General features: G+C 42.4%; 1 protein-coding gene across 1 annotated transcript in view; it reads left to right on the forward strand.

Annotated features, from left to right (window-relative positions):
• The window catches only part of TENM2 (teneurin transmembrane protein 2), a 1062966-nt gene that overhangs the window by 973906 nt on the left and 74950 nt on the right, over positions 1–14110 (forward strand). Inside the window, exons 18-19 of the mRNA XM_052642871.1 lie at positions 7534–7677; positions 8338–8587. Coding sequence (XP_052498831.1) covers positions 7534–7677; positions 8338–8587 — 394 coding nt within the window. The remainder of the gene's footprint in view (positions 1–7533; positions 7678–8337; positions 8588–14110) is intronic.

Below are 14110 nucleotides of genomic sequence, written 5' to 3' on the forward strand. Positions count from 1 at the left end.
GAGCTTTAAGCCAACTTTTTCGCTCTCCTCTTTCACTTTCATCAAGAGGCTTTTTAGCTCCTCTTCACTTTCTGCTTAGGGGTGGTGTCATCTGCATATCTGAGGTTATTGATATTTCTCCTGGCAATCTTGATTCCAGCTTGTGCTTCTTCCAGTCCAGCGTTTCTCATGATGTACTCTGCATATAAGTTAAATAAGCAGGGTGACAATATACAGCCTTGACATACTCCTTTCCCTATTTGGAACCAGTCTGTTGTTCCATGTCCAGTTCTAACTGTTGCTACCTGACCTGCATACAGATTTCTCGAGAGGCAGGTTAGGTGGTTTGGTATTCCCATCTCTTTCAGAATTTTCCACAGTTTATTGTGATCCACACAGTCAAAGGCTTTGGCATAGTCAATAAAGCAGAAATAGATGTTTTTCTGGAACTCTCTTGCTTTTTCCATGATCCAGCGAATGTGGGCAATTTGATCTCTGGTTCCTCTGCCTTTTCTAAAACCAGCTAGAACATCAGGGAGTTCACGGTTCACGTATTGCTAAAGTCTGGCTTGGAGAATTTTGAGCATTACTTTACTAGCATGTGAGATGAGTGCAATTGTGCAGTAGTTTGAGCATTCTTTGGCATTGGCTTTCTTTGGAATTGGAATGAAAACTGACCTTTTCCAGTCCTGTGGCCACTGCTGAGTTTTCCAAACTTGCTGGCATATTGAGTGCAGCACTTTCACAGCAACATCTTTCAGGATTTGAAACAGCTCAACTGGAATTCCATCACCTCCACTAGCTTTGTTCATAGTGATGCTTTCTAAGGCCCGCTTGACTTCACTTTCCAAGATGTCTGGCTCTAGATTAGTGATTCTTTTCCTATTAGTTTCTTTCATTTTGTTTTTAGGTTCCATATATAAGTGAGATCATACAGTGTCTTACCCTGTCTGACTTATTTCACTTGCATAATGCCTTCAAGTTCCATCCATGTTATTGCAAATAGTAGGATTTCCAGTTCTTTATGACTCAGCAATATTATGTATGTACACATATACTATATTTTGTGTGTGTGTGTATGCGTGTGTATACACTGCCATTTCTTTATTCATTCATCCATCATTGGACACTCTGATTGTTTCCAATATGAAAAGGATTGCTGTATATTCTTCATAAAGTGTTTAGAGAAGTTCACCAGTGAGACCATCTGGTCCTAAGCCTCTCTTCATGGAGAGATTTTTGATTACTGATTCAATCTCTTTACTATAATTGGTTGTTCAGATTTTCTGTTTCTTCCTGAGGCAGTCTTGATAAGTTATGCCTTTAAGAATTTTTCCATCTCTTCCAGATTGTTCAGTTTATTGGTGTGTAGTTATTCAGAAGAGCTTCTTATGACCCTTTGTATTACTGCAGTATAAATTATAATGTGTCCTTCATTTTTAATTTTGTTGATTTGAGTCCTTTCTCTTTTTTCCATAGTCTTATTAAAGAGTTCTGTTTTATTTATCTTTTCAAAGAACTGACTCTTGTTTTGGTTAATCTTTTCTATTGTTTTTCTGCTTTCTATTTTATTCATTTATACACTAGTCTTTATTTGTTCCTTTATTCTGCTAACTTTGGATTCAGTTCGTTCTTTTTCTAATTCCTTAAGACATAGAATTAGGTTGTTTATTTGGGATCCTTGTTAATGTAGGTGTTTACTGCTGTGAACTTTCCTCTTAGTACTGCTTTTAATGCATCCTGGAAGTTCTGGTATTTGTGTTTCCATTTTAATCTGTCTCTTTTTATTTCCCCTTTAATTTCTTCTTTGATCTGTTGGTTATTCAGGAGAGCATTTTTTAATTTCCATGTATTTTTTAATTTTCCAGTTTTCTTGTTATTGATTTCTAGGTTCATGCCACTGTGGTTAGAGAAGATACTTGGTATGATTTTAATCTTCCTGAATTTGCTAAGACTTGTTTTGTGGCCTAACATGTGACCTAAAATGTTCCTTGTACCCTTGAAAACAATCTGTATTCTGGTGTTGTTGGGTAGAATGTTCTATGTGTGATAGGTCCATTTGGTATATCAGTTCAGTTCAGTTCAGTTCATTTCAGTCACTCAGTCGTGTCCGACTCTTTGCAACCCCATGAATCGCAGCACACCAGGCCTCACTGTCCATCACCATCTCCCGGAATTCACTCAAAGTCACACCCATCGAGTTGGTGATGCCATCCAGCCATCTCATCCTCTGTCATCCCCTTCTTCTCCTGCCCTCAATCCCTCTCAGCATCAGAGTCTTTTCCAATGAGTCAACTCGTCACATGAGGTGGCCAAAGTATTGGAGTTGCAGCTTCAGCATCATTCCTATAGTGTTGTTCAAATCAGCTGTCCCCTTTATGATTTTCTGTCTGGGTGATCTATCCATTTTTGAGAATGAGATATTAAGTCCATAATTTTACTGTATTATTTCTCCTTTTAGCTTCATTAGTTGTGCTTTATATGTTTAGATGCTGCAATGTTGGGTGAATAAATATTTATAATTGTTATATCTTCTCAATGTATTGACTGCTTTACAATTGTATAATGATCATCTTTGTCTCTTTTGAACATTTTTAGTTTAAAATCTATTTCATCTGATATAAATATAGCTACCCTTGCCTGAGACAGGGTAGGGAGGTTTACCACTTGCTTGAAAGCTTGAAATGTATTTTTCCATCCCTTCATTCTCATCTATATGGGTCCTTAAGCCTATGCTGCTGCTGCTGCTGCTGCTAAGTCACTTCAGTCGTGTCCAACTCTGTGTGACCCCAGAGACGGCAGCCCACCAGGCTCCCCCATCCCTGGGATTCTCCAGGCAAGAACACTGGAGTGGGTTGCCATTTCCTTCTCCAATGCACAAAAGTGAAAAGTGAAAGTGAAGTTGCTCAGTTGTGTCCGACTCCCAGCGACCCCATGGGCTACAGCCTACTAGGCTCCTCTATCCATGGGATTTGCCAGGCAAGAGTACCAGAGTGGGGTGCCATTGCCTTCTCCGCCTTAAGCCTATAGTAGGCATTATATCATTGAATCTTGTTTGTTTGATTTGTTCACTTGGCCATTTCATGTCTTCTGATTGGAGACTGTAATGTTTACATTTAAATAAGTTATTGGCAGGTAGGGACTTAGCTTGTCATTTTAGCCTCTGTTTTCTAGCTTTTCTGTGAGCCACTGTTCCTTCTTTCTTTTTTTGCTATCTTTGATATTAGTGACTTTGACTTATTTATCATATTCTTTTGGGTAATTACTGTAGATATTTCCCTGTGCTTACTATGAGATCTGCCTTGTGCAATTGGTTGATTTCTCTTCAATTATTTTAAACTATGGTTTTTCCTTTCATTTCTAGCTCATTTTTGTTTTATGATGTATTTGTTGAAGAAACTGTTGTTTGCCTCTAGTATTTCTCATAGTCTGGTTTGTTTTCTGATTGCACACCTGTGGCTGTTTAACATATTCCGCTGTTCTGTATCTCCTGTAAATCAACAGCTGAACCTGGAGGTTTCCTAAGTACAGGTTTGATTTTTTATCTATACCAACTTTTTTGAAATATAATTGACATATAACAGGTGTATGACATAATGATTCAATATTTGTATATATTGCAAAATGATGACTGCGATAGGTCTAGTCAACATCTGTCACCATCAGTTCAGTTCGGTTCAGTCGCTCAGTCATGTCCACCTCTTTGCGACCCCATGAATTGCAGCACGCCAGGCCTCCCTGTCCATCACCAACTCGCGGAGTTCACCCAGACTCACGTCCATCAAGTCAGTGATGCCATCCAGCCATCTCATCCTCTGTCGTCCTCTTCTTCTGCTGCCCCCAATCCCTCCCAGCATCAAAGTCTTTTCCAGTGAGTCAACTCTTCGCATGAGGTGTCCAAAGTACTGGAGCTTCAGCTTTAGCATCATTCCTTCCAAAGAAATCCCAGGGCTGATCTCCTTCAGAATGGACTGGTTGGATCTCCTTGCAGTCCAAGGGACTCTCAGGAGTCTTCTCCAAACCACAGTTCAAATTCATCCAAATTTTTTCCTGGTGATGAGAACTTTTAAGATCTGCTCTCTCAGCAACTTTCAAATGTGCAATACAGTATTACCAACTATAGTCACCGTGCTGTACCTCATATTCCCATGACTCATTTATTTTTTAACTGAAAGTTTCTGTCTTTTGATTTCCTTCACCTGTTTGGTCCACCTTTCAGCCCTTGCCTCTGGCAGCCACCAGTTTGTTACCTGTACATGATCTTGGTTTTTTGCTTGTTTTTTATTTTTCTATTCTGCTTATGATCATCTTTACTCCATGAACACTTTTAAAAGATTAGTTAGATCTCACCAAAAAAAATGTACTATTTATCACGATAAAGCATTAAGGCATTTAGAGCAAGTAATATTCCTATTTATACAAATTTTTAGACCCACGTATAGGTGAGATTATACAGGATATGTCTTTCTTTGTCTCACATATTTCACTTAACATAATGCCCTCAAGGTTCATTTGCATTGTCACCAATGGCAAGACTTCATCCTTTTACATGGCTGGATACTATTTCATTGATTGTATACCACATCATCTCTATCCATCCATTTGTTGATGGACACCTTGGTTGTTTCTATATGTTCGTTACTGTAAATAATGCTACAATGTAGCCTTTTTGTTTTCTCCGGGTAAATACCAAAAAGTGGAATTGCTAGATCACATGGTAGCTTTATTTTAATTTTTTGAGAAACCTCCATACTGTTTTCCATGGCTATACCAGTTTACAACTGCTACCAGCAGTGCACAAGGCTTCCTCTTCTCCACATCCTCACCAACATTTGTCATTTGTATTCTTTTTGATGATAGCCATTCTGATAGATGTGAGGTAATATCACATTGTGGGTTTGATTTGCACTTCCCTGGAAATTAGTGATACTAAGAATCTTTTCATGTAGTGTTGGCCTTATGTATGTCTTCTGATAGATGTCCATCAAGTTCCTTTGCCTGTCTTTTTAATTGGATTTTTTGGCTTTTGGTTGTCAAGAGGTGCAAGTTCTTTATGTACTTTGGACACTAACCTCTTATCAGATATATGATTTACAAATATTTTCTATTTTCATTTTATGGATGGTTTCCTTTGCTGTGCAGAAGCTTTTTAGTTTGATGTAGTCCTACTTGCTCTTTTTTGCTTTTGTTGCCTTTGCTTTGTGTATCAAATTCAAAGGATCATTGTCATGACCGATGTTAAGGAGCTTACTGCCTGTGTTTTCTTCTAGGAGTGTTATGGGTTTGGGGCCTTTTAATCCATTTGAGTTAATTTTTATGAATAGTATAGAGTGGTACAGTTTCTTTTTTTTTCTGCATGTGACTGTCCAACTTTCCCAGCCCACTTATTGGAGAGAGTATCCTTTGCCCACTGAAATATTCTTGGCTCCTTCATCATAAATTAGTTGACTGTGTATGCTTAGGTTTATTTCTGGACTCTATATTCTATTCCACTGATTTTTGTGTCTGTTTTTATGCCAACACCATGCTGTTTTGATAAATATAGCTTTGTAATATAGTTTGAAATCTGAGCGTGTGGTGCCTCCAGCTTTGTTCTTCTTTTCAAGATTGCTTTGACTGTTCAGGGTTTTGTGGTTCCATGCATATTTTAAGAATGTTTGTTCTTTTTCTGTGAAAAATACCACTAGAATACTGATTGGGATTGCACTGAATCTGTACTTTTCTTTGGGTTGTATGGACATTTTGGAATATTAATTCTTCTAATCCATGAGCATGGAGTATCTCTCCATTTATTTGTGACTTCTCTAGTGTCTTTCATCAATTTCTTCGAGTTTTCAGTGTACAGGTCTTCTGCGTCCTTAGTTAAATTTATTTCTAGGTATTTTATTCTTTTTTTTTTTTTTAAGAAAGACAGGTGGTGCTCTCATCTTCTGTCAGGAGGTGACTAATGTCAGCTTGTCTATTCTTTTATGCTTTCTGCAGCATTGATGCTCATTACCTAGATTCATTAGGTCATTAGGTATTACAAAATGATATTCTAATAATGCCATTGCTTCTTTATTATTTACTAGCTAGAATACTTTTCTATAGAGATACTTTCTCATTAACTACTTTGTTATTTGAAGTACAGTTTAAATAAGATAAATGCTTGATTCTTTCCCTTTGTTTACCAGTTTTCAACATTGTAAGTTGGCTCTCTAATATCCTCTACCAGTGGCAAGTCCATTTTTTAAATACCATTATAAACTCACAGAATGAAATACCTCTTAATATATCCTTTGAAGTTATCTTTCCTAATAGTCAGATTGTCTCATCTTTGGTCAGTAGAAGCCTCTTCAAGCTGATTCCCGAATTCTTTTGCCACTGCCCTAGTAGATGTTATTTCCTTCCTATCTAGTCTGATAAAATAGCCTGGTCTTCTATTGTTCATTTCTTGCCCCAGCCATGTCTTCAAGGAGCCCTGATTCCTTTTAATGAGAAATAATATTTCAAGGCCACAGACCAAGCACTAGCAATTCTCTTTGCTACTGAGTTGGTCATTGTTTCTTAGAATTTTCAGAGGACAAGCCAGGAAATACATGGAGCTTTTTTTTAAAAGATAAAATGTATCTTTCGTTCATCTCGACACTCCTATGTCTCAGGATTTAAAAGAAGCGGAGGAGAATCCCCTAAGGTGACACACATAGTTAAGAATTTAATGTAGTAGGAACAGCAATAATAACAATGCCTCATATTTCTAAAGCAGCGCTCCAATTAAAAATGTATGGCATCTCGGCGTTTTGTCTCATCTATCCTCACGACATCTCTCAGAAATTGAAGCTTCACTTGCTCTGTTTTACACATGGGGGAAATGGAACCCCGAAGAAGTGTGAGCTGTAACAGAATTGGGACTCAAGTCCTTCATCTCCCGCCCCTCTCTCCTATTTGTCCATGTGGCAAGTGCAGGATTTTTATAGTTTTTGGATTCTGTTCCCCACTGCATTGCCACATAATTGGCAGGCTGTGTCCCCGTGCCTGCCTCACTTGGAACCCTCTGGAATCCTGAGTGAATGTACAAAGTGCCTTAACTAACACAAGCTGTTGCCTCCAAAATCTCCTTATAAATGAGCCACAAAGCTTCCATAGGTCTTTCTCCTAGTGAGTAGAAATAAATAACACAGAATATAGAGAGCGCATGCCGTGAGCAGCAGGCTGAGGGAAACAGTCTCCTGTCCATCTCTAAAGGAGCGTTGTATTCAGTTTTTAAATGATTCATCTCTTCCCTCTCCATCACTGGGGTCATTTTTGAAAAGCCAGCTGTTCATTGGAAAGGTCTTTCCATCCCCACAGACTACTACTGTGTAAAGTTTCAAGGTTGAGTTCAGCTTGAAATTTGAATTTAATATTGTACGGAATCACAAGGAGAAAAGCAATCAGCCTGCCTCCTTGAGTGAGTTTTTTGAACTGAATCTGTATTACCGTGAGCACAAGTTTCTTATTCCTGCTGGAGGGCTCTGGAGTAATCAAGTAAACTCTCTCATCTCCCACTCTGCCCCACCCCCTTGTATCTTTCAGTGTCCGTCGGCTTTGAATATGAGACCTGCCCCAGTCTCATCCTGTGGGAGAAAAGGACAGCCCTCCTTCAGGGATTTGAGCTGGACCCTTCCAACCTCGGTGGCTGGTCCCTGGACAAACACCATATCCTCAACGTTAAAAGTGGTATGTGGGAGACCTCCTGGTGATCCGATGGTTAAGACTTCACCTTCCAATGCAAACTCAGTTCCCTGGTCAGGGAGCTAAGATCCAACATGCCTTGGTGCCAAAAAAAAAAAAAAAAAAAAAAGACATAAAACAGAAGCAATGTTATAACAAATTCAATAGACTTTAAAAATGGCCTACATCAAAAAAAAAAAAAAAAAAAGTGGTTTGTGAGCACATCTCCTTTTCCTGAATACAACCTAGTCTTGCCTCTGGAACTTTCTCTCCAGCCTTGACATTTAAGCGAAAGCATCATCCCCTTCTTGCATCTATTTTTCATCAAGTGCCCAAAATACTCATAGGTTTTTCCACCTTCTCCTTTGAAATGTCAAACACTGTAGAGCTGGTTTTCCCAGACCATGCATCTTAGTGTCCCTCACGATTCTTCTTCAATTATCTCTGCAAATGTTTTCTTAGCCCGGACCATGGCCTCGGGGCTTACCCATCCTGTTGCAGTGCTATCAGCATTGGGAGGAAATTGGGGACCTCCCCACAGTTGACGTTTCCTGCTGTTTCTCTTCCCTCTGTCACTCTCACCCATCCTCAGTAAGTTGATAGACATGTCCACCCTGGAGGGCTGCAGTAACCATCCCAATTTACTGCCCCCCCCACCCCGCCCAGGAATCCTGCACAAGGGCACTGGGGAGAACCAGTTCCTGACGCAGCAGCCCGCCATCATCACCAGCATCATGGGCAATGGCCGCCGGCGGAGCATCTCCTGTCCCAGCTGCAACGGCCTTGCTGAAGGCAACAAGCTGCTCGCCCCAGTCGCCCTGGCTGTTGGAGTCGACGGGAGCCTCTTCGTTGGCGACTTCAATTACATCCGACGCATCTTTCCCTCTCGAAACGTGACCAGCATCTTGGAGTTACGGTGAGTGACAGCATAGAAAACCTGCTTTGACTCTGTGGCTCCCGCCGCTACAAAACTGCCCTGGGTAAACGGTGGCCACGTGTGGAGTTCTCCAGAGGATACACACTCGGTGTGATGGGCTGAGGTTTGATAACCGAGGCCTAGGATCAAGTAAGGATTGGGGAAAATCCTTGGTGTAGCGATAAAACACTACCCGTGTATTTAATACAGTTGTTGACACCTACCTTACGGCCAAGGCGAAAGCCTTCAGACATTGTGCTGGTGGTGGGACCTGGGTAGCTATATTTTATAGAACCTCCATGAGAGAATCTGATACATACCCAGCAGTGAAAGAACCACTACTCTAAGCTGATGGTCCTTTTCCCTGGTTTCTAAAGTGGCACGTCTTAAAAATGCAGATTTCCAGAGTCCACCGCCAGAGAACTGGTTCAGTAAGTCTAGAGCAACGTCAAGGTGTCTCTCTCTTTGACAGGCTCTGTAGAAAATTCTGATATGCATCGAAGTTTGAGAATCACTAACGTTCATTCATTAATTCAAACATTTCTATTGAGCACTTCTGTGTGTTAACTCTCTGTGAATTTTCTAGATCTTTGCACATTTATTAGGATCTGACTTAGAATTACTGCATAGGCATTTCTAGGTAAATTCCAGCCACCCCAGGGGATTCCTCCTGAGTCTAAATTCCAGGTCTCTGTGCAGACAAAAGCTCTTCGAAACTCTCTTTTTGGGAAAGTTGATTCCAGGTCCTCAAACCTAGAGAGGAATCCATCTATAAGTAGAGGGAGAAATGCAGTCTAGAAACAAGGGGGAAAATTCATTCAACAAATACTTGGTGAATATATACATGTGCAGGACTGTCTGGTGAAGCAGGGGAAAAAAAAAAAAAAACATGGAAAAAGCAAAGCCCTAGCTGTCCCGTTGGTGGTCTGTTGTTGTTGTTCAGCCACTAAGTTGTGTCCGACTCTTTGCGACCCCATGGACTGCAGCATGCCAGGCTTTCCTGTCCATCACCTCCCAGAGTTTGCTCAAAATCATGTCCACTGAGTCCATGATACCATCCAACCATCTCATCCTCTGCCGTCCCCTTCTCCTCCTGCCTTCAATCTTTCCCAGCATCAGGGTCTTTTCCAGTGTGTCGGCTCTTCACTTCAGGCAGCCAAAGGTGGTGGTCTGATAGGGAACTTCAAACTAAATAATGTGGACAAATTTTAAAAATTTTTTCAAGTAGCCTTCGATGCTCTAAGGAAACTCTAACAGGGTGAGAAATAGGGACTGTGGTGATGGGAAGGAGGAAGAAGAAAGCTACATAAGATAAAGTATTCAGAAAAACCCCTTGTATTAGGTGATTTGTGAGGCGGGACATGAATGATAAGGTTAGCTATGTGGTGTACTAGGGAAGAGCATCCCAGGCAGAGAAACATTGTGCAAAAGCCCCAGTATCAGCAAATAACTGATGCTTATTTATGGGATTGACAGAAGTCCAGGATGGTGGGGAGCTCAGGGAAGAGTGTCTCAGAGGAGAGCAGAGAGGTAGGTAGGGGACCAGTGCTTCAAGATCGGAATGACCATGTCTACACGTGTGGATCATATTCTTTTTAATTTATTTTATTGAAGATAGGCGATGTATCATGTTGTATTCATTTCTGCTGTATAATGGCATGATTCAGTTATACGTACATACAGATGCTTTTTTATATTCTTTTTCATTATGCAATGCACAGCCATGGGAGGTTGAAGTAGGAAGAGGGGTTGCGCTGATGTGATCTGATTTGCATTTTCTTACAGATGACTCTGGGTATCAGGTGAGGAAGGGACTGTAGCCATTGTCCAGGATTTCAGTGATGGTGGCACTGACATCATGGGCTAGGGTGGTAGCCAGGGGGATGGGGAGCTTCCAGTTGAGATACATTTTCAGGATAAATCTCACTGGAAATGTCAGTAGACTATTTTCAGAAATTGGGGTGGGGAGAACCAGAGAGAGAGAGAAAAGAATCAAAGGTCATGCTAAGATTTTGATCTGAGCAGCCAAGTGGGCGGTGGTATTCTCTGAGGCAGCCTCAGCTGCCAAATGAAGGACTCGGAAGAAGCGACAGGCTGCCCCTGCATTTTGTGTCTCTGAGACCCTTCTGAGGGGGAAATCAGTGCTCTGACCACCAGCAAGTGTTGCTGGTATCCTGGGGGGCTGAGACTATGCCAGACACTTGTGGGGAGTGGGGAGAAGAAGAGAATACAACCCAGCTCCACCCCACGAAGGTGACCCTCTCAGTGATACAATGATCGGGGATCCTGGAGGCGTTTACTGAGCATGGGGTGAGCCAGACCCTGAGCTGGGTCCCAAAGGGGATGAAGCCCAGGCTTAAAGAGCACCCATTCGAGGACGAGATATGGGCACCTGGGAGAGGAAAAGCAGTTCAAGCTGAGTGTTCTAGAAGAGCCAACAACCAACCATCACAGAAACACGGTGGGGCGGGCGGGGGGCATGGGGCAGAGAGTGTAATGACCAAAAGATAATCAGTGAGAGGAAGGGCGAGGCGAAATGGAAGAGGCTGGATAATCTTCAGGAGGTCACGCTGACAGTGAGACACGCCACTTTCTTAGCGCTCCCCAGCCGGGTCCCTTTCCCAAGCTGTTTATTCCCTTTGTTATTCTAGCAGAACATCTTCTTCACAGGCATCCTGTGGGCAGTGGAGAGCCGGGAGAGGAGGCCGGGAAGGCAGTGGGGCGAGCGCTGGGCCGGTTCTGAGGGGCTGCATGTCCGCACCTAGCATCTGGCCCCTGCTCCTCTGTCTCTGCGTCTCCTGCTCGGAGCCCCGTCAGCACCTGCCTGCCACTTCCCCGCCTCCACGCCTTGACTTGTGCTGCCTGCTCCACTTAAAAGGCCTTCTCCGCCTCATCTCCTGCATCAGGTCCCCCTTTAGAAAAGGAGTTTGAAGGCCTCCTCTTCCGTGAAGCCTGGTCTCCCCAGCAGAAACAATTCTCTCCCTCCTCTGAGCCATTTAACTCTCATCTTCCACAAAGGCAACTCCATGGGACTGTCATGGTTTTCAGCTATTTCTGCAAGTCTGCAGGGCCCTGGGCTGTGAACATCTATAGAGCCAGCACCTTTGCCATCTTTGCCCCTTGATGCCCAGAGAGGTGCCTGGCCCACAGGAGGGGCTTGAGACGTGCTCCTTGAGTTAGAGTGGATAAAGCCCAGCATCCTCCCTTTGGTTGGAGTTTGTCCCTGATTTCACATCTCTCAAGTTGCAGGGGCCACAACATCAATGGCACAAGTTAAGGGCCCACGTGGTAACATTGAAGACAGCTGGAGGGAGTGTAACTGTCAATTTCCCTTGACAGCTGTGTGATTTTTTTTTTTTCCTTTGTAACCACCTTTAGACTTGCTCTTATTTCATCAGCCAGGTATCCAGACGATTAGAAGTTAAGCTTTAACAAGAACACTGGTTTGATTCTTCTTTGCTTCCCACCACATACCTGAAAACAAAGGGCTGTCAATCCCCTCTCTTCAAAACAGTAACCAGCAAAGGGAGGGGGCGATGGGGAGAGACCTGTCGTGCTTCTGTCTTTTCTCTATTGTGAGTTGGCAGCCGAATTATCCAATTTTGGGAGTTGGTGCCCATCCCAGAGCTGAGCCTCCAAACCCTAATTTTATTTCAGTGTTCATTCTCCTTGTCCCTCACTTCTTCTTTGCCTATCCCAAATAGGGGCAGAGCTCTACACACTTGAAGAATTGATGCTAGAAGAAGCCTTCTTCTTATATAAACCAGTTATCACCTGCCTGCTCTAATTCCACCAGCATTCAAGACATTTTCAGTACCCATATCTCCAAAAAGCCTGATAACCTGTCTCTGGGAGCTTATTTCCCTTCTTACAACAATTATCCTCTTCAGGTGGTTCTTAGAAAACCCAAGCCCTGTGGAGTAGAGTATATCTGTCAGTCACTCACATCTTGGGGTGAAGTTCTATCAACAAACAAGCTTTCCTGTCTTCCCAGTTTGAGAATATCTCTGGACCTGAACCCCAGTATGAGGCAGGAAATGATAACGGATGGATCGGTGTCTCTCTGCCTTTTCTTGACTTAGCCCTTTTCCATAAACATAAGAATCTCACACTTTCCTTCATGTTTGCAATTCTAAGATTTCTTTCTTTTTCCCATTATTAGATTATACTGTGATATGAGCTATGCTTTTTTCCAACTAAAGCACTTCCTCATGCTGAGATTCTGATGATGCTGGTGGGGGCCGGTCAGCAGCACCACTGAACTAGGGAAGATGTTTAGGGGAGGGGATTGTCCTGCCCAGGTGTGTGAGTGCTGGAGAGGGAAGAGATGCCAGAATGCAGAAACCTAGGAAAGTGGGTAAGGGCGGCAGAAATTGAAAGGAGGCTTCACCAAAGGCCAGCTTTGCCTGAGAGTTCACCTCCAACAGACCCTGCTTCATGCCAACATAGAAAGTTAGGGAGAAGAATGAGATTATAGCCAGGGGGGGAATGCTTTCTCTGTGTAGACAGCGTATAAACATGGAGATCAGAAAACAAAATATAACACAGCACCTACCCAGAGTAACAATGACAACAATATTGCCACAAAATTTTAGACAGTTCTTGGCACTGTTTTCAAAGCTCTTTTTACCAAGGACAGATCCAGGTTTCATGGGGTCTGAATCTTCATGCAATTTTAGAATGAAACTGTCTACCATTTAAAATAAGAAAAGAACCCAAAACAAATGACAAATTTAGAAAAGCTGGCAATTAGTGCAGACATAACAAAATCCAGACAAATAACCTAAAGTTTGTTGTTAATTAACCATTGCACTTCCACGATATATGACTTCTCTGCTGGACATTCTAATTCCTGTAATGATGTTAGGTGAGTTAGTATGACAGGGCAGGAGCATTCCTTAAAGCCATGAATACCACTGTCATTTAAAAGATAGTGAAGGACTGTGTATGAGCCACAGAAGCACATCCCCCTAAATTAAATTAAATGTATCCCACCTCACTGTTTTTAAGAAGTAATACATGTAAACAAAAACTCTGGCTACCCCACATCCACCCTGTTCTATGCCACAGAGTGATAGATTGGAATAGAAAGGGACTGCAGTCTCCACCGATGGCAGCTTTGTGATTCTCAGCAGAACATGAGAGACTGGACCTCATCCAAGGCAGGTCTTCCAGCATGATGGGAAGCAGCCCATTGCTTCCTTCCTCTACTCAAGAACCCATTTTTCCAGCCCTGCCTCTCTCCAGGGATCTCTACTAAAAATCAGCCACACAGAGACAAGTCAGTCATGTCCAGATTTACTCACTCACTTCTGTTGCTGATGGATCAAGGAAGATAAGCACACACACAGAAATCACAAGACAGCCTCTGAGAGATTCCTGAGATGAGCGGAGAAGGCTTGGAGAGACCCTGTAAGACTCTGTAGGGGAGTCATTGAAACTCCACAGTGTGGAGAACTAATCCATCTCAGTTCTTGAATCGGAGACAACCCTTTCCTCAAGGTTGGTGGCCTGAGGCCATGG

This window comes from Budorcas taxicolor, chromosome 7, assembly GCF_023091745.1.
Source record: "Budorcas taxicolor isolate Tak-1 chromosome 7, Takin1.1, whole genome shotgun sequence".
Taxonomy (NCBI): Eukaryota; Metazoa; Chordata; class Mammalia; order Artiodactyla; family Bovidae; genus Budorcas; species Budorcas taxicolor.